This window comes from Osmerus eperlanus, chromosome 5 (genome assembly GCF_963692335.1).
Source record: "Osmerus eperlanus chromosome 5, fOsmEpe2.1, whole genome shotgun sequence".
In the NCBI taxonomy this organism is placed as follows: domain Eukaryota; kingdom Metazoa; phylum Chordata; class Actinopteri; order Osmeriformes; family Osmeridae; genus Osmerus; species Osmerus eperlanus.
The window spans coordinates 14,477,834-14,494,185 of record NC_085022.1 but is presented as its reverse complement, the minus strand read 5'-3'; the positions used below and the strand labels follow the sequence as shown (position 1 = coordinate 14,494,185).

The following is a 16,352-nucleotide window of genomic DNA, read 5'->3' as shown; positions in this document are numbered from 1 at the left end:
CTTAACCTGAAGCAGCGAGAAAACTAATCTCTGATTTCATCTGTCTTCTGTTGGGTCTCCTAAACACACACACACGTCTTTGTGTGAGTGTGGCAGAAATCTGCATTGGGACAATAGCCAACCCCCCCCCAGCGCTTCAATTGGGGGGAGGGAGGGGGGTCTGTACACCTCCCTTTCCTCCTCCCCTCCATTTCTCTCCCTTCTCCCCCAATCCCCAAAAAACGGGGCCCTCTCCTCCCCCTTAAGAATGTCCCAAATGTGTGACTGTTTCCTGTTGCCATGGTGACACTAAAAATTGCCAAAGTCTCTCACCCTCTGAGATTGTCTTCACACCCACCCACCCGCCCCTCCTCCCCTCCCCCTCTTCTTGGGGTTAAAGGCTCTTTGGAAAAAGTGTAGGACAGCAACCTGCCTGGTTTACCCAAATTTAAACTTTAGAGATATTTAGAGAAGGCATTATGGGCAAAATGCACATCTTGATTTGGTTAGGAGGTGTTTCACACAAATATGTTACCACATCTTGGACGTGATTATCATTTTTTTCTCCATAAGTCCCACTTGAAACTGTCAAGACTATAGCGACTATGGTAAATATTATGTAGTACTTTAAAACTCAATATTCTGTTGTGACAACGTGTTGAACAACAGACAGTTTGACAACCTGTGTCTAATCCTGTTTCCCTAACAGGCTGCAGAACCATGAGCTTGATGCCGCCATAAATGTTTCACACAGCTCAAAGTCACTGACGCTTGGCATGTTAACAGATGACAAGAATAGTAATAAGATTGTTGTGGAATTGCCATAAGAAAGTACAAATACCTAGGGAGTGACACCGTTTTGAGAGGATACCTCCAATCAACGTACATTCAGACATTCAGTCAAATAAGTTACCCCCTCCCATCAGAGCATGAGGTTAATGATGTCATCATTACGATGCTCTACGTTTGGTGCTTTCCCCCGAGGCTACTCTCTCCAACTCTCTCTTGTCTAAATATGAGCAGGAGGCCTAAGGAGGTGGTCTATTTACTATTTAGTTGGAAGACAGCTCCTGGGATAAATAAACAAGTTTTGACCCCTTGCAACTTCCGGAATACAGTAGGTGACTAATCCTGAGAGAACTTTTGGATTACTAGTCTAGTTGAAAGCGAACACAACACTAGACACAAAATAAATACTGGAGGTTTAGAACCTCAAGAAGACAGTGCACTTGGCTGTTAAGACCTTTGTTTAGACAACATCTCCGTGAAATTAAACATACCTACATCATCTGTAGTTCACTCTGCAGAGGAACTCATGAGTACATTCTTGAGATAATCGAATGAAAGTCGCTTTTACGACTGTAAATCAAGGCAGCACTACATCAAAAAACAACACAACAAAAAAGATTGAATAACTCAACTGCTCACATCAAATAACATTCCAGCACCAAATGAAGCAAATGAATCCACAGTGGACTATTTCATGAGGCCTGTATATGATGACTAGGCTCCATCTGTGCCTCTAACACTGGTGTGCATTTTGTTAGCCAGTATATGTCTCTATTGTTCGCAGTGGAGGAGTGTACCATCTATTATTTGGATGTGTAATTACCTGCCTTTCGTCATGCCCAGCCTGAAGGGCATGTCCAAGACTATCACGGGAATCATAAATCTCCACCAGGAACAAATGTTTGAACAATGACATCACATCATTCTCTCTGGCACTCTCTGGTATTTCCGACATAATTTAATGTTAATGTGACGGACTAAGAAGCTGGCCCAGTACTTTAAACAGAGTATGAGTGTGATACCTGTCCTATGATAATGTTTGCAAATTAAAGGTAAATATAATTTAAGTACATATTAAGTAAAAGTACCCAAGTGAAAAAATATAGCTAAAGTATACTTACAGGTACAATGTTATTAGCCAGACACACTTCCAGTTGTGTAGGATAATATAGATACAATGAAAATGTATTACGGGGTATGAGATCATACACTCATATAGATCATATGGAAACTGTGTAAAGTGTAACCCTACCTGTACCCTTTCTCAAAACCCACATTGCAAGACGAGGCAGGATTAAGCTTAATTGGTTACACAAGAAGAATAGGAGTGTTTATGTGATGTCTGGGACGAGCACCAACACCATGGGACACACGCACCAACAGTTTTCACTTCCACAGCTCATTCTGGATGCTAATTACATTTGTACCCTCTTTCTTTCCACAAAACAAACTGGCAAAACACGTTTGCCTCGGGTTCACTGTAAGGCACAGGATAACGTATACTCTGGGAAAAGAGTCCTCTTTGACCTTCAACCTCATGTCAATCCACACTGTAAGAGATTAAAGCAATTTATTTGCATTAGGAAATCTTTTGCCAAGCACCAGAGCATGCGGTTGGTAATTTCCTCAAATTGAATTACAAGTGCCATTGGGTCTAATAGAGCTCCACTGAAGCCAGACACTAAGATCTGCCAAGTATTCTGGGCCAGGCATGGACGGTTAATTCAATTCCCATGGCTGGAGAGGCAATGCCTGAAATTAAAGACAACTCTGAATAGCTCAGATACGGATTAACAAAAATGTGTATATGGTTAATAGAAATGTGTTATGTCAGGGTGAGGCTGAAACTGCCAGGCTGTAAAGACATGAACTGTTCGAGAAAACGTACCCTGAGGAAAGGAAAAAAAGACTGTGTGTGGGATTGTGTTTGTGAGTGAGAGTGCAAGAAGAGATCCACTTAGAGGGTTTCTCTCTGCAAGAGAGACTGGATGAGACTCTGAAACTGAGATACTGAAACTCTTCCCAGACAGTCAAATTAACTCCAGTGTCAGCAAGTCACCACACGCTGAAAATTAGACTGAAGCAAGTGCAAAATCATGAGTTACGGGGAATTTCTCAGTGACATTGACTAATCAATCATTATTTCATAAGTAAGATATAAAAGAGCTAGGGGCAAAGTTTTTGTAAAAAGCATGCGTATCATGTAGGCCTCAACGCTTGGTAAGTTGAAATGAGTTCAAATATTTATACAGATTTTCTGTTACTAGCGTTGCTGGTTTTGATGTACCTCAACACTTGTCTAATCATGAAATGGTTTGAAGCCTATGCTTGTCTGTCAAAACAGAAATGTAGCAAAAGGCACATACATTTCAAAGGTTTAGCCCTTGCTTCTAAGTAGATCAAGGAACCTACTGTATTAGCTAATTCTGGAAACCCTTTAGTTTGGGTACCTTGATGACGGTGCACTTCAGAAGGCGTTCAAACCACAACCACAAGCTCTACAGTAATATTCTATATCATAGAAGATTAAAAACAACAACATACAGGGCATCAACCAGGGCAGATGATGGATATAAGGTTATGATAATAACACTGTTCTATTCAAGCACATAGCTGATCAAATTTAGAGATGGTCAACTTTACAGGTGAAAGACAATTTGTTTTAAGCATTTTGTCTGGTCATCTGTCTTGTTTTCTCTCTTTGGTATCACAGGGACAAAAGACGTTTGGAACTTTAGAGGGTGCAATGGGGTCACTGCAGCTGTGGTGACCATAGTGATGGACACAATGATATATCTTAATGGTCAGTCATTCATCACTGTAAGAAATGTGCTGATTTAAACCAATCAGCATAGTCCCCTTCTGCATTCAAGAGGGTCCGTTAAACTCAAGTGAGAATCCCTTTCAAATGCAAGGCACAGACCAGTAATAAAACTGATTTACAACTGACAACAATTAGTCCAGTAGCTAGTCACTTCACAAGAGAGGATGTAAAGCACAAAATGCAACAAGGAGATAAAAGACCTGCTTTTGAATTGTGAAGTGTGAAGACACAATATCTGTCAATCATTGATTTGAACAACTATGATTCTTTCCTGGGGTCTAAAAACCTTTACGTCGGGTTTTACTTGCCTACTTAGGCCTAGTTTCTAAAGCTGACCCCCAAAAGACCAATTATACTCACCATACTCAGGTAGTCTGTTAGCATGATCCTAAGAAGTGTACTGACACGTCACCTGAAGACTGGGGTGGTGGAGGGAACTAGGAAAATGATGATCCTTTGCAACGCACTTACAATGTCAGAGGAGCATGAATGTTCCTGGTCTGAGAGACTGCCCTATTGGTGAGAGTGACTGCATGTGTATAAAATGACAGTAAAGTTGGTGAGAGTGACTGGATGTGTATAAAATGACAGTAAAGTTGGTGAGGGTGATTGGATGTGTATAAAATGACAGTGGTATTGCTAGTAAAATGACAGTAGTGTGTGCCCTCAGTAATTGGGATGAAAAAAAGTTACAATTTGAGCTCTATAAAGTAGAGACGTGGCATGTCTAATGGACTGTCAAGCAACTACTTCTGAGAAACAATTCAATCAACTAAAAGGTGGTAATTTATACAGAAGCCTTTCAGCCACACTGTGTTGCATGATTGCTCAACAGTCTGGATGCCCCATGGAGAATTCATTCATCATAGACTGTCTTCCCATTTGACAGAACAGGTCTCAAGACAAGTATAAGAAAAGCAAAGGCGCTGATTGTGTTCAAAGCAAATTTCCTTTACCTGTGACAGAGATCTTCATGTTTGCCTCCAGGGGCCTGTTGTTGTCCAAATCCCTGCTCAGTTTGAGCTCCCCGGTGGCCTGGTTCAGGATAAGAAGACTCAGCTCGTTCCCCTCCACAAAAGTGTAATGAAGCTTGTCCGACACATCCGGGTCCTGAGCCGGAACCTTTCCGATTACCCCGTCTGGAAAACTGTTTGACCTATTGGTAATGTAATTGTTGAATATGATTTCAAAATCGCGTAGGACAGGACCATTGTCGTTAACGTCCAGAAGGTGGATGTGCACGATGGCCCGGCTCACCAGAGGCGCAGAAGTGGCCTGGACAATGATGGTGTACTCCATTTTGGATTCGTAGTCCAGATCTGTGAGGGCGATGAGATCCCCATTGAAGATATCCAACTGGAAGACTTCTGGGACATTCCCTTCCACGATCTGAAACAGGATCTGCGCGTTGGTTCCTTCGTCTGGGTCTGTGGCGGTGATGCGGGCTACGATGGAACCGACGGGGCTGTTCTCCACCACGTAGACGTACATCTCGTCCCTCTCGAACACGGGCGCGTTGTCGTTGATATCCAGGACAGACACTTGAACGTCCACGGATGCTTTCAGAGGCGGGACGCCCTTATCCACAGCAAACGCCTTGAGGTTGTACAGCGGCACATTCTCCCGATCGAGTTTCCTGGCCGTTCGGATGATGCCGGAGTAAGGTTCGATGAAGAAGTCTCCTTCTCCATCGTCGCCACCCTGGAAAGTGTAACTGAGCCGCCCGTTGGAGCCAGCGTCACGGTCGGAAGCGGAGATCTGCAGGACGCTGGTGTACACCGGGGCATCCTCAAATACACTCCCCTGGTATATGTCCCGGAGAAACTGGGGGGTGTTATCATTGGCGTCCAGAACAATGATCTCCACATATGTGGTGTCAGACTTCTGGGGAATGCCGTTGTCACGGGCAATGATGGCCAACGTGTAGGAAGCCTGGTCCTCGTAGTCTATTTCTATCTGCGTGGTGATGGCGCCCGAGTCCGGATTGATCTTGAACTGGGGGACGTTGTCTTCCATGACGTAGTTGATGCGGGCGTTCTCGCCCGTGTCCTCGTCTGTAGCGCTGATCACGACCACGGTGGAGCCCACAGGCCGGTCCTCGCTGATCATCACCTGGTAGTTGGCGCTCTGGAAAACAGGCCGGTGGGTGTTGGCGTCGGTGACGTTGATAAAGATCTGCGCGGTGTCGTGGCGTGTGCCGTCCGAAGCGGTCACGGTGAGGACGTACTGGCGTTCCTGTTTGTAGTCCAGAGGCAGGGCCAGGGTGATGAGTCCCCCTGCGCTCTGACTGGTGATGGCAAACCTGTTCCGAGTGTTGCCGCTGGAGATCTGGTAGGTGACCACGCTGTTGATGTCGCGATCGATAGCGGTCAGAGCCAGCACGCTGTCCCCGACCGCGGCGTCCTCGTTGATTTTTAAGGAGTACACCTTTTGGGTGAAAGTGGGCACGTTATCGTTGACGTCAAGAATGGTCACGCTGACGCCGGCGGAGGATGACATGGCGGGAATCCCATGATCCACTGCTTCTACACCAAAAGTGTAAAAATCGGTTGTCTCCCGATCCAGCTCCACACTGACTGTAATCCAACCAGTGTTGGTATTGATAGTGAAGGGGAAGCCAGGGCCCGTGTCAGTGAGTCTGTACTCCAGATGAGAGTTGTCACCCGAGTCGGCATCAATAGCCTGGATATGGATAACCGAGTAACCGATGGCCACGTTTTCTAAGACGCTGGTTTGGAAGGGGGTGCTGACAAACATAGGAGCGTTATCGTTGACATCCACAATCTGCACGACAACCATCCCAGTGCCGTTGATCAGAGGAGGCCTGCCCCCGTCTTGAGCCTTGATCCGCAAATTATATTCCCTGTTCATCTCATAATCCAGAGGGTTGATGACGTCAATGACACCAGTGGGGGAATGGATGTAGAACTGACCTTTCACGTTCCCACTGATAATGCTGTAGTGCACTTTGGCATTGTTGCCTTCATCTTTGTCTGTGGCCTGCACCTGGACCACTTTGGTGTTCACTGCCACATTCTCAAGCACCTGGACCACATACCTTTTCTCACTGAACTGGGGATAGTTATCATTCTCATCCTCCACTGAGATGTGAACTGTAGCTGTAGCACTTCGAGGGCATGGGTCTTTTCCTTGATCATTGGCCTCCACTATGAGTTGATACTTAGACATGGCCTCTCTGTCTGGCCTGACTTTGATTTTGACTAGTCCGTTTCTCGGGTCAATTTCAAAGCCAACACTGTCCCCTTCCTCATTCACGATCTTGTATATCATGTTGGCATTGGATGGGGCATCCCCATCTGTAGCCCTAATAGTTAACACCTCAAACCCTACCTCTACGTTTTCCCTGATACTAACCCTGTACTCCGTCTGTTCAAAAACAGGCCCATGGTCGTTAGTGTCGCTGATTGTGACAGTGAGATAAGCAGTGGCGGACTTCTTCGGGCTGCCATTGTCTGTGGCGATAACTTTGAACACATGCGTGTCCTTCACCTCCCTATCCAACGGCTGTAAAGTTGTGATGCTACCAGTATCCAAGTTAATTTGAAAATAATCATTGGACCGGCTATCAAATAAGGCCTCCATGTCATATTCAATTCGACCAGCATCTCCGTCGTCTGAATCCAAGGCTTTGAGCGTAATAACGCGAGTTCCCGATGGCTCATTCTCAGGCACAGACACTTGATAGTTGGGCAACTGAAACTGGGGAGCTGTATTCACATTTCTCTTCTTCCGTTTGGTCCATGGATCCAGTACATCATATTCGCTACTTGTTAAATCATCGCGCTTGTGTGGATGGGAGAAACGCAGTTTCACGCCGACGATGGGCTTTCCTGACCCCTGCACCTTACAATCAAAATCCAACTCTTGCCTCTGGCTGGGTCGTAAACAAATTGGAGAAAACTTCCCGCTATCAAAAGTGACTTTCTGTTCCCCTGACTTGCATGAATGGAAAAATTCTTTATTCCGGAGAAAAAGAGGTAAATGTTCATAAATGTCCATAAGCAAAATACCAGTTGAGAGGCAAGGAGATGTCACTATTTCACTTTTAATGTTCACATAAATGTTGTGCTTATGCTCAGGAGTCTTTCTCCGGTATTTAATGAAACAATTTTGTCCATGGACAAAAGTATTGAAATGAATCCGTATAACGTTTTCCGCCGTAAATGATCTGATCTGTAAGTATAGTGGCACGGGGTTCATCGGCAGGCGCGCACAAGTTACTTTTCCTGAGAAATATAATATTCCATCTTGCTTTGTTATGTTCAAAAACTCCCTCACCCATTTTGGAGTTAATGTCCTGTCGATATTATAAATCCAACCTTGTCCAAGAGATACATTTGCCAAAACTGCCTCTGGATGAAATGTGTCCGAAACGTGTACATCAAAACATCTTAAGTATAGAACGCATGAGAAAGCAATCCATAGCCAGAGCATTTGTAATTCCATGATTTAAAATGCATGACATCAACTTTGCCTCTTAAGAACATCTAAAAAGTCCACCGTTCTACCTTCTCCCTTGTCCTCGCCGTCCGCTTTCTTTCTATGGCTGATATAAAATGTGGCGATGATGCTTGGCGTGCATGAATTAGTTCAGTTCAGTGGTCCCAGTACGATCTGAAGAACTCCGTCGTACTGCCCCCTTCCCTGAAAGTTCATTTGCATAAACCTGCTCCCAAAGTCTGAGGGCTCCTTTGTCAGTGTTGGAACTCGCGTAGCCTATAGCCTATAAGGAAAAAAAAAATCTGTATAGTTAGGAGTAGCCTAACATTTGGCTTTCCAAAACAACAGTAGGCTAGCATCTTACTTTAAGCATTATTTATCTTTTTAAGAATATAAGCGCATTAGGTTTTTTATGAAATAAAATTTCTGAAGTCTAGACATCATTTGAATTGGCAACTGTTTGGATGAAAAAAAGAGCCTAACTCACACAATGTTGGTTCAAACAAAAAACGTATTGCGGTTCCTTGCCTTTTTGCCCCCTCTAGCGGATACGCATACCGTTAATTACCTTCAGATTAGAAAGTCCCAAGCTACTTTGTTCAATTTGTCGTCATATCAGCTCAAAAATTTTCCCTTTAAACTAAAATAAATATTATATCATGTATGGCATAAAGAATACTATTTAGAATAATAAAGACAATTTCCGTTAAATTAAGAACATTTATTTAGACACAAAAGATAAAACACAAAGCAGCATGACTGTCACAAAGAAAGCAGTAGGCCCATATTTAGATACCTAAAAAAGGTTAATTAACTGGCTTGATTGAAAACATTTTTCTTTTACTGAACATGTATTGATTTCCACTTATGTTAAAGACACACAGACTAGGCTTCTTCTGAATCCTCGTACACAACCGTAACGCATCTGCTTAAAACGACAAGTTAATCAATGGGGCATCGTTGATGTGATTTTCCTTTCCTGTCTCCGGACTCCATTTGATGAGCGGAGAGGTCAGGTCAATCAACTGTATAGAAGAAGCACATATAGTTTTAATATTCAAATTATTTTACTGGATTACTGGATGCAGCACTAAAATAATTTCATTTAAATAAATACACACTTGAAACAGTTCTCAAACTATTTCAGGAACAGTCTACGCTGGGTAATTGTAAAAAAAAAAAATTACTGTACAAACTGGAGTTGTAATGAAGGGCAATTTGACATTACAGTTTATTCACTTAGCAGACATTTATCCAACGCAACATACCAATACTACATCTAGTAAGTACTGCAGATAAAAAAGTGCACATTTAACTGAATTTCCTCTGTTACAGCCAATGAATAGTCTAATTCAGTGGTTCTCAACCCTGGTCCTCAAGTACCCCCTGTCCTGCATGTTTTAGATATTTCCCTGTTTTAACACACCTGATTCAAATGAATGGTCGTTAGCAGGCTTCTGCATAACTAGATAACGACCCATTCATTTGAATCAGGTGTGTTGGAGCAGGGAAACATCTAAAACATGCAGGACAGGGGGACAGGGTTGAGAACCACTGGTCTAATTGAACAGACAGTGCAAAAAAAACCATCACCACAACTACAACTTTCCCCTCACCTGTCCACCAGAGGGCTTGGTGGATGCAGTCCTGGACAGTTCAGGAGTGTTGGACAGGTCAATGAGCAGCTTCTCCTGTAGCCTCAACACAGGAACCGGAGCATCCACCAGCAGCACCTGGAACAGGTCACACCATTCGTTAAGAAATGAGAAGATACACTGTGCATTTTTGCTGGTACAGCAGATAATCGAACACCACAAGTGCATAATTCCGACAGTATTTCAATGGTTAATGCCAAGGAAGTCTGTATTATAAGCAGACAGAGTGCAACAAGGGATTTAGTCCTTGAGGCGTGTGAAAACGTTACTTCGTTCGTTTCTTGTCGTTCGACCCCACTGGGCTGAAGAAGATCTTCCTTCGCTTCAGGTTTCTGCCTTTCCTCTCTGGCATTGGGACCCTCCGGCTGGTCCTCGTTGCTGGGCTCTGCTGGGTCCTGATTAACGTCACTGACAGTGGAGGGGGTCTCCTGTGTTTCTGTCTGGGGGACCGCGGGTGGGGGCTGTGCTTCCGGCTCGTTCCCCAGGAAGAAGAGTGGGACCTGGGCTTCGTCGGCAGGGCAGGCAGGCTCCTCTCCCAGGACTCCCGTCTCCACCACTTCCTGCTGCCTGGTCTCCTTTAATTGCACTGGACTAGAGGAGAGGAATGAAAGCACGGAAGGGAATGTTTTTATCATGGCCGTTCTCTATGGCCCAGGTAATCAAAGTATTGACTGAGGAATACAATTAGTTGATTGGTCTCAATGGGAGTATTGACTTTTCTGCATCGCTGCCCGAAATTCAATCCCATATCCATGATTGCCTGGGCTTCCGATGGAAGGCATTCATGCAAACAGCAGTAGTTAATCTGAGTGAAACTAAAGTACAATGGAGCAGGTGTGGATTAGGTCTGATATTACAGCCAGGTAAATACAGTGTGGAGTAAAATACAGCAAAAACCACTGTCACTCTACCTCCCCTGCCCCCTCCCCCCTCTCTCCTCCCCCCTCTCTCCTCCCGCCTCTCTCCTCCCCCCTCTCTCCTCCCCCCTCTCTCCTCCCCCCTCCCCCCTCTCTCCTCCCCCCTCTCTCCTCCCCCCTCTCTCCTCCCCCCTCTCTCCTCCCCCCTCTCTCCTCCCCCCTCCTACCTCCAGTGACTGGAGGCGGGAAGTTTGGCCCCTGTCAGGGAGGGCCTCCCCAGCCTCGACACACTCTTGGGGGTCATCATTGGGATGCCGGACACCCGCCGGTTCATGGGAGTGGCCAGGGCAGAGGGGTGCCTCATCTTAGACTGCAGTGTCTTGTTACCACCAGCAGAGGGCGTCTGGGGGGGTTCTGGGAATGGGGCAGCAGGCTGGGAAAGAGGAGGGAGGCTGGAAAGAGGAGAGACGAGACGGAACATGAATGAAGAAGGTTCTATTCTGAAATCACCAAAACATTTCATAATTTAAATGGACAGTTGACTTCAAATGTATATACATGTATCCCATGTATACATCAATATCAATAAAAATGCTAAGCTAACAAGAGCTCTAAAGAACCGATTAAATTGACAGAACCAATTAAACGGACATGTGTAAGTTTTGTGTATGTCAGATATGCCAAAAGCATAGGTTTTGATGAGGGCATATTATTGTTTCAGATTATCTATACAACTATCATTCTCTGTATTAAATAAACTACAATTCCTTGCTCCAATATTCTGGTCTAATACTATGGAAAGGAAAGATAGCATCTTTAGCTGACACGCAAAGACCCTTTAGGCTACAAAAATAAATATATACAAATCACAATTTTTCTATTCATGACAAATAGTACTACTGACACTCCAGACAGAGCGATTGACAGGGCTTGAAGGCATTGTTCAATCTTCTTCTTTTGTCATATCTCAATCTAAAATGACATTGTAGTCCTCCCACCAATAAGGAGAGAATAAATACCTGTCCACGCTGCAGGCAGACACCAGCCTCTTTGGCCTCATTATCCGAGAAGCCTCAGGGGACGAGACCGCTGAGGGGGGGAAGAGGAAGGAGGAGAAACAGAGGAGGAGGGAGAGGGAGGCAGTGGGGTTGGGAGAAGAAAGGAGGAGGGGAAAGCGTCCATTACAGAAGAGTAGGAAGACGGAGCGACATTTTTTGGAAAAGAAAGATGGAGGAGACATGTTCATTTACTCTTGGAATTGTGAATGGACGGACGACATCACTTCTACCAGCGGTTAGATTGATAGTACACTTTAAATAAAGGTTGTTTGACTAAATCATGGTGGAAAAATAAACAATCCATAATCCAACAAACAATCAAAACTCAAGCCTCAATATAGCATTTGAATAGTGCATAAACACAGAAAATGACACAAACATTGTAGGAGGCTTCTGTACACACATGCCCAAAAACAAACCTTACCTTCAGACATGCGTAACCCTTTCAGCTGGCTGGTGGGTGTGGGGGCCAAAAAGAGTTTTAGTTTGGAGTTGGCCCTCAGCACACTCTCCGGCTTGGCAGAGGAGGGAATGTTGGGTACAGAAGAGGTCCTCTCCATGGCTCTCTTGGCGGGGGTCTGGAAGAGGGGGGTGGGTGCTCCAACCGAGAGCCCAGCCTCGGGTCTCTTGATGGGGGTGGACCGGACCACCTCAGAGGGCCTCCTCCCCTGGGCGGAGATCGAGCGTCGTCCTCCCGCAGCGGAGGATCTGGGAGGGGGCGGGGCTTCGGGGGCTCGGCTGCTGAGTAAGCGGGGTTTGGCGCCTGCGCCCGGATTGGCCAGTCGGCTCACGCTGGTGCGGATGCGACCACTGGGGCCGCCCACACTCGTGTTTAGAGACGAGTTGAGTTTAGCTGAAATGAGAGATGGTAACGTGAGCTACAGCATTTCAACACCAGGTGGAACAATACTGAGAAAATATATAAGTGAGCTGTTCCATTTGTACCAAAAACACAGCTATGTAAGTACAATTAATGTTTCCCAGTAATCGTAGTAAGTAATGTTTGGTGGATGATGTTTGGTGGGTGATGGTTTGCCCTTTATTGAAAGAACCTTCATGGATTGATGGATGACACGGCTAATATGCAAGTACATTCTAGATGCAAGCTTGTAGAGCTAAGTTCCAATACTGGACGTTCGTTAATGAAAGCTATCGGTTCGGTCCTCACCTTTCCCAGTGGGAGACACAGACAGGCTGGAGTTGAAGCTGGACACGGAGGAAGAGGAGGAGGAAGTGTTCCTCTTCCCCTCTGCCCCTCTCCTGTTCTGAGGAGGTGGGCCTTTGGTCCCAGCCGGGACTCGAGGTCCAGCCTGAAACAACCCGGCGGATAAGGGACACGTACTCCTGATGTCGTCATTTGATTTCAACAGAGCAGCTGGCTAATGAACTGAGAAGATGCTGCAACAACAGACTGATATTGTCCAACCTTGTGGATGCTCAGTGTTACCCACACTATTGGTTTCTGAGGCAACATTTTCATTTACGAAAATGTAAATGTAAAGAAAATCGACATTTTCTTCTGCCTGAATGACAAAAAAAAAAGGTGTACCAACTCGCCTAATCAGTACAACTTCCAAGAACACCTGAAGAGTCTTGCATGCTGCACTAAACACACCTGTCCACTAGATGGTGACTGTTTACATTTAGCTAAGATCTTCCTGTTCCTTGCTCTTGTCCCAGTCAGCCAGACATGTTCAGCATAACCACGATTGCTTGTCCTGAAAAATACCCTAGTAAGGAGTTTACAACAACCTATGACTCCTTATCCTTTGCTCCTGAGACACCATAACACCTAGGGATGGGAATCTTTTGGTACCTCACGATTCGATTCCTGGGGTCACAAATCGATTCATGATTTTTTGCGATTTTTAATCCCCCCCAAAAAACGGTACGGAAAAAAAAGTGGATCGATGTGAATTGCTAGAAGACTGAATCGCGATTCAAATGTGAATCAGTTTTTCCCCCACCCCTAATAACACCTCTCACAAACGTTGTCTTACCTTCTTGGGGGGAGCAAGACTCCTCCTTCCTTGCAGGCTGGAGTTGAGGGAGGAGTCGCTGACGTCGGAGGCCACGCTCGCTGTGTCTGAGAGCAGGTCCTCGCTGGAGCCCACCCTGCTGTAGCCCACCCTGCTGGAGCCCACCCTGCTGGAGCCCACCCTGCTGTAGTCACAACTCGCAAGGCTGCACCTGGATCCTAAGGTACTCTGAAACAAAACAAGCAAAAGTTGAGACTCTGCATCCAAGGACCTTTTTAATAAGGAACAATTTATTTGTGGAACTTTGTGCGTATTGTATAGACATATAGCCTATATTTGGATATTGCCGGTCTTAAGGAGTCCTTGTGACCACAAGAATGGCATTGCTTTAACCCTTGATAGTCAGTTAGTGGTGTATGTGATCATTGCAAGCTCCCACAAATAAGCCCCTAAACGGCCAAGAGAAAAGGGCTTCATGCCCCACCTGGTCTACACTTAAAATGTAAAACCATGTCAAGTAAAAACATTAAGCATTTTGGCAAACAATCTTAGAGAAAAAGAAAAGAGCCCATACTTTGCGTGGAGGAGGGAGCCTTGTAGTCTTCTCTGGTGCTGGTCTCGTCTGAGTAGTGGTCCCGACTGGGGCAGCTGGTTTGCTGGGGAGCACCCCTCTGGTGCCGGCCAAACTGGCCCTGCCTCTGAGTACCATCTTGGGCTGTGTCTGAGACTTGGGCCCCCTCACAGGGCTGGAGGTGCTAACAGAGACAACTCGTGCCTTAGCAGCGCAGGCCACGCCTCCGGAGATAGCATGCCCGTTAGCTCTGAGCAGACGCTTCTGGAAGGCAGCAGGGAGCTGCTTCATGGGACTGTCCTGCACACAGAAGGTCTCCCTTTTAACGGGGCTGAGGACCCCACTGGTTGGCTTGCTGAATATCCCCAGCTTAGACCCTGTGTCCTGCACAAAGTCTTCTGATTTTTTCTTGTCTTTGTCATCTGTGGGTGAACCCTTAGTACCACCATTGTTTGGGTGCTGCTGGTTGCCTTCTAGTTCACAGGCTAGTTGCTGAGCTTCCTTGCAGATCTCTTCAAACTTCTCCCCAGTGAGGGGGCTCCAGCTCTGCGCCTCTCCCACCGACAGATCCCCGTTGCTGACACTGTCCTTACATCTGGTCTCCAGTCCCACTGTAATACACCTCTCCTTGTGACTGATGGGGCCTACAAAAACCTCGTCCTCATATTCATCGCCCTTTAAACTACAAACACATGAGAAAAGGTATTGAAAGGGTAATTGAGAGGAGGCTTATCCAATCGTTTTCAAGTCAAACTCTAATTCTACACAAACCTGGCAGGCGATAATGAAACGTCAAAATCGAACTTTTCTTCTGCCAAAGTGAAGAAATCTTGAAGATAGAATAAAGATAAGCATTCATGTTAATGAATATAAAACGCAAAAAATAAAACATTACTCAACAACATACATCAACAGCCACGACGCTTCAAACAGGCATAATTATTTACCACAATTTGCATTGAAATCCATACTCTCCATGGATCCAGGCAGAAAGGTACGAAGATGCTTCCACTGAGTGTTCGGTCAACCTTCGTGTTCATAAAAATGAAAAAATTACATTTGAATGTCCTACATATAGCCAAAAGCAAACGTGTTTTAGTTAGCTACATCAAATAGCTAGGTGGAACAGTATGTTGCCATGTGTAGCCTTTATATTAATGAATTTGTGAAACGCTTCAATTGCTAGTTCACTAGCTGGCTAACCATTTAGGGCTAGGCTAACCACTCGGTTAGGTGGCCTAGCTTATGTTAGCTCATTAGCATGCATTAGATTCTACTTATTTTCAGTTGCACATATTAGCTATCTAACTATCTAGATAACTCGATTTGTTGTAATTTCGTCGAATTATCATCCTCCTAGGTAAACACTATAGATAGTCAATGTTGTTTCAGTAGTGCTATAACGAGCCTAATCAATTGTGCTTTCAATTTTAGTTTACTACAGTATCATCATCATGTCAACTAAACCCATATTGGAAAACAAAGGCTTTAAGTGCTATTGGTATATAGAAATAATACATACCGTGGTATTTAAGAAATATAGCACTATTTCAAGACGTTATATCTGTTTAATCAGTGCCTTGGTTCAAAATCCTTTTCACAAACATCTCAGTGACACTCATTTCAAATTTCGTGGACAAACTTTCTGGTCATGTGACGTAAAACGTGCTTCTTTATTGGCTGATGTCGTTTACCAACGTTTACCAACTACTGTTTTGTCACGTAGAAAAGTAGTCAACTGTGTTTCGAGTCGAATAACCGTAATCATGAACATTTAATTATGTAAGCTCTAATCTGACATTTAGGTGGCCTGGCCTTGAACTTGTAAACGATATTGAAAAATGAATTGTTAGTCATTCGTTTGTCACGCAATATCATTACAGGTTCATTGTTCAAAATAAGTAGGCCAAGCATGTCATTTTGGTTTAGAATAGGCAGGCATTATTACCCCACAAACAAAATAGCCTACTATCAAAAAGCCAATTAATTCAGTTAGCTAAATACAAAGAAATAGAACAGTGATGTGAAATATTTTACTGTTGATTGTTTTTCTACAGCTACACTCTTACACTTTTTGAGTTTCATGTTGTTTAATTGTAACTTGTTTAACTGCATGCTCTTATGGTTCTTCCCTTTGGCACTTATTTGGTTTTTCACAATGTATGCTTCATGTTTTGGC

At 44.6% G+C, this 16,352-nt stretch overlaps 2 protein-coding genes across 3 annotated transcripts in view; both read right to left on the bottom strand.

The window, feature by feature from the left end:
* The window catches only part of LOC134021233 (cadherin EGF LAG seven-pass G-type receptor 1-like), a 44,808-nt gene extending 36,607 nt beyond the window's left edge, over positions 1-8,201 (bottom strand). The window contains exon 1 of the mRNA XM_062461848.1: positions 4,549-8,201. Coding sequence (XP_062317832.1) covers positions 4,549-8,059 — 3,511 coding nt within the window. The 5' untranslated portion in view covers positions 8,060-8,201. The remainder of the gene's footprint in view (positions 1-4,548) is intronic.
* A 558-nt stretch (positions 8,202-8,759) lies between these two features.
* Positions 8,760-15,819, bottom strand: gtse1 (G-2 and S-phase expressed 1). Of its 2 annotated transcripts, XM_062461847.1 has the most exons (13): positions 15,696-15,819; positions 15,121-15,201; positions 14,945-15,002; positions 14,177-14,855; positions 13,753-13,830; positions 13,624-13,722; positions 12,792-12,933; positions 12,048-12,476; positions 11,585-11,654; positions 10,793-11,017; positions 9,978-10,299; positions 9,670-9,786; positions 8,760-9,078 (listed from the first exon to the last, which is right to left on the bottom strand). In XM_062461847.1, exons 2-13 carry the CDS (start codon positions 15,149-15,151, stop codon positions 8,983-8,985), a joined length of 2,346 nt encoding a protein of 781 aa, XP_062317831.1. In that variant the 5' UTR covers positions 15,152-15,201; positions 15,696-15,819; the 3' UTR covers positions 8,760-8,982. The 2 variants fall into 2 exon arrangements, with proteins under 2 accessions (XP_062317831.1, XP_062317830.1); XM_062461846.1 differs by having other exon boundaries at positions 13,624-13,830.
* Between the last annotated feature and the right edge of the window lie 533 nt (positions 15,820-16,352).